We start from the raw sequence: 2,808 nt of genomic DNA on the forward strand, positions 1-2,808 counted from the left end.
ATGTGGCCATGTGGCTCCCATTTTCATCCCACGAAAAACAAAGGATTAAAGCGCTGTTTGTTTTGTTTCTTATTTTTGTATTTTTTTGTTAGAAGTGAGCACCCATGAAAACAAGAAGAACGAAGTCAATCGGTGCCGTAATCGCTTGTTTTCGAATAGGATGAAAATGGGAGCATGAGATTACTGATGGCACACACACCCTACACAATTCTAGAGGGTGCCCCGTGGAGTTTTCCGACATTTGTGTATTTGGTCCAGTGTAATGAGCATGGTAAATTTCGGCATTAAAATAATAAGCACAAAACTATAGAATTCGCGAACATGTATCTAATCATATTGATCTAGATTTGCAGTATTAGATAGATATCGGACAACACCTACCACTAGAGTATGTAATTATATAATTGAGTTTGAATAGAATGCACAAATCTCGTAAAGAAAGTGAACAACAATGTAAGCTATTGATGATGGGGATGCCGATTTTACAACTTATTTTCTTAACTTTTAATGTCGAACTGCAAGTCTTTGAAAACATATATTGAATGCTATGCTTCTTTCCGAGATAGCCCGAAGAATAAAAGATTTAAATCTCAGTTTTTACTAGAAAAATTAGCTGTTTATGACTGGTCGCCCTTTGGCTTAACTGTCGGTCATTGTGTTCAGTTTCTTTTCGAATATTTTCTTAGAATCGCAGAACCCATGTTTGGTCTTACCGAACGAGTTGGGCCCGGAAGAAGTGGGCGTTTCGCGGCCAATGTTCCTCATTCGCATCCGGCATTCGGCGGGCATTTCCTCCGGTTCATCGTCACTATCCGATCCGGCGAAGGCGTTCGCGACCGGTTTCAGCAGCTTTGGCGGTTCCTTCTTGGGTGCCGTCCCTAGCTTCATCTGGATGGCCATCGGTTTGGGTTTTTGCAGGCTGAAGCTGGTGGCAGCGGTCTTGGCATTCGAAGCAGGTTTCTGGAAGCTAAATCCCATTTTTGGCTTAACCGAAGACGTCGGTGGCGATGGTGGTGCTGGTGCAGTCTTGCATTGTGAACCTTGTAAACGATAAACCTATACCCAGTTAGAACTAAATACTAAAACTCAAACAGAGCAGAACAAGACAGTAATAAACATTTGACTCGGTAGTCTCTCATTCCCATTCCTGAATCGGGAATGACAGAATGAGAGAGTGACACCGGATAACTCATACCATCATCACCGGAATCGCCAGAGCTACTGCTGCTGCTGTCGCCACTGTCCTTCCTCCGTTGTAGACAGTTCGGCAGTGGACGCAACGGGTTGTGCTTCAGCAGTTGTTCCTTGTGGCGACGACGGTCCTCTTCCTCTATCTCACGCAACCGCCGCTCCACGGGCGACGACGACCGACTTCGGGATCCACTCCTGCTCCGGGGATGATCCCTGCGGGAGCGTGAGTGTCCTGTGTGGCAAATTTTGAGGGGCAAACACAACTGGCAAAATTAAATATCTACGTTTCAATTAGGTTTGGACGGGTTTAAAATAGCTATAGGTTCGTTGCAAATGCGTCGAATATGCAGCGTAAATATTTTCAGCAGGATTTATTCGAACAAAGGATGTTACGAAAGTTTTGCTCTACAGGATTGTGCACAGTACCTTCAGTTTTCTGGTCCCACCGGCTCATGCTTGCGGAAAGTGTTCCAATAATCAAATCTCACAATAAACTAAAAGCACTCACACTTTTTCTTCGATTTTTAATAGTGAAAAACTTAATTAATAGGTGAATATTTGGAATTGATTTTCGGCGACACCGCCAGACCGATCCGATTCCGATGTTGTGCGCTGCTATCGATTTTGATTTTTGTGATGACACCCAGCACGGAGGAAGTTAGGCGTTCGACAATGTTAGGCATTTGTTAGTTATGTTGCTCATCGAAAATTTTTGGAGAGCATAAATCATAACCCCGAATTTATGCTGAATGTTCGATTTTTTCGCGCATCATTGACAGTTGAGCAAATGGCAGTGGAAAAACACTTTGTTAGTTGCGGCAGCTTAAAAATCGCGTTCGTCGGTCGAGAAAAAGAAAAAAAATGCTCGTCTCAAATAGTTAAACCTGTAGGAACCATTTCCGTCGTTGCGTTGTCCAAACCGTCAGTTAATCGTCGCTGCTCCTGGCCACTAAGTCCGTTTCGTTCGCGTCGTACCGTCGCCGGAACCAGTCATCTCCAAAACAGTGACCGATTCCGTTAAGTTTGGCACCATCGTGTCGGTGAGTCATTTTATTTTCAATTTGATTTATTTTTCATTTAATTTCAATTAAATTTTAATGAAATTTTAATTAAATTTTAATTAAATTTTAATTAATTTTTAATAAAATTTTAATAAAATTTTAATAAAATTTTGATAAAATTTTAATAAAATTTTAATTCGCCCCCAAAACGACGATTCGACCGCTTGGGAGTGTTGTCGTCGTCGTGATTATGCTTCCCGAAAGCAATGTCAAATTCGTTCGGGGTTTCAAAACATTGGAAAGAAATTCATTATTTTTACATTCAGATTGAGATTTACGAGTAAATGAGTGTGATCCGAAGGTATAACTGTTTATTCTGAGCATACCAGTATTTTTTACGGCTGTGAAAACTAATTAGAAGTACGATATTTCTGGGTCTGAAAATCGTTCAGGCGAAGTGGATAGCAAATCTAACCTAGAATATCCTACAATTCTAACCTCAACTCCTCACTTGCACAAGCCGGATCTCATTTTTCACGGAAATGGTGGAACAAAATGCAAAACTAATGTACGTGCGACCGAGGGAATTGAAAGTTCTACCATTCCCACTTAAAAA

General features: G+C 41.3%; 1 protein-coding gene across 1 annotated transcript; it reads right to left on the minus strand.

Annotated features, from left to right (window-relative positions):
• Positions 1-307: 307 nt before the first annotated feature.
• On the minus strand, positions 308-1,822 carry LOC134290049 (PEST proteolytic signal-containing nuclear protein-like). The gene is made up of 3 exons (XM_062857011.1): positions 1,618-1,822; positions 1,196-1,423; positions 308-1,040 (listed from the first exon to the last, which is right to left on the minus strand). The coding sequence occupies exons 1-3, from the start codon at positions 1,643-1,645 to the stop codon at positions 640-642; spliced, it is 657 nt and encodes a 218-aa protein (XP_062712995.1). The 5' UTR covers positions 1,646-1,822; the 3' UTR covers positions 308-639.
• Positions 1,823-2,808: the final 986 nt, after the last annotated feature.

Source organism: Aedes albopictus, chromosome 3, assembly GCF_035046485.1.
Source record: "Aedes albopictus strain Foshan chromosome 3, AalbF5, whole genome shotgun sequence".
NCBI lineage: Eukaryota > Metazoa > Arthropoda > Insecta > Diptera > Culicidae > Aedes > Aedes albopictus.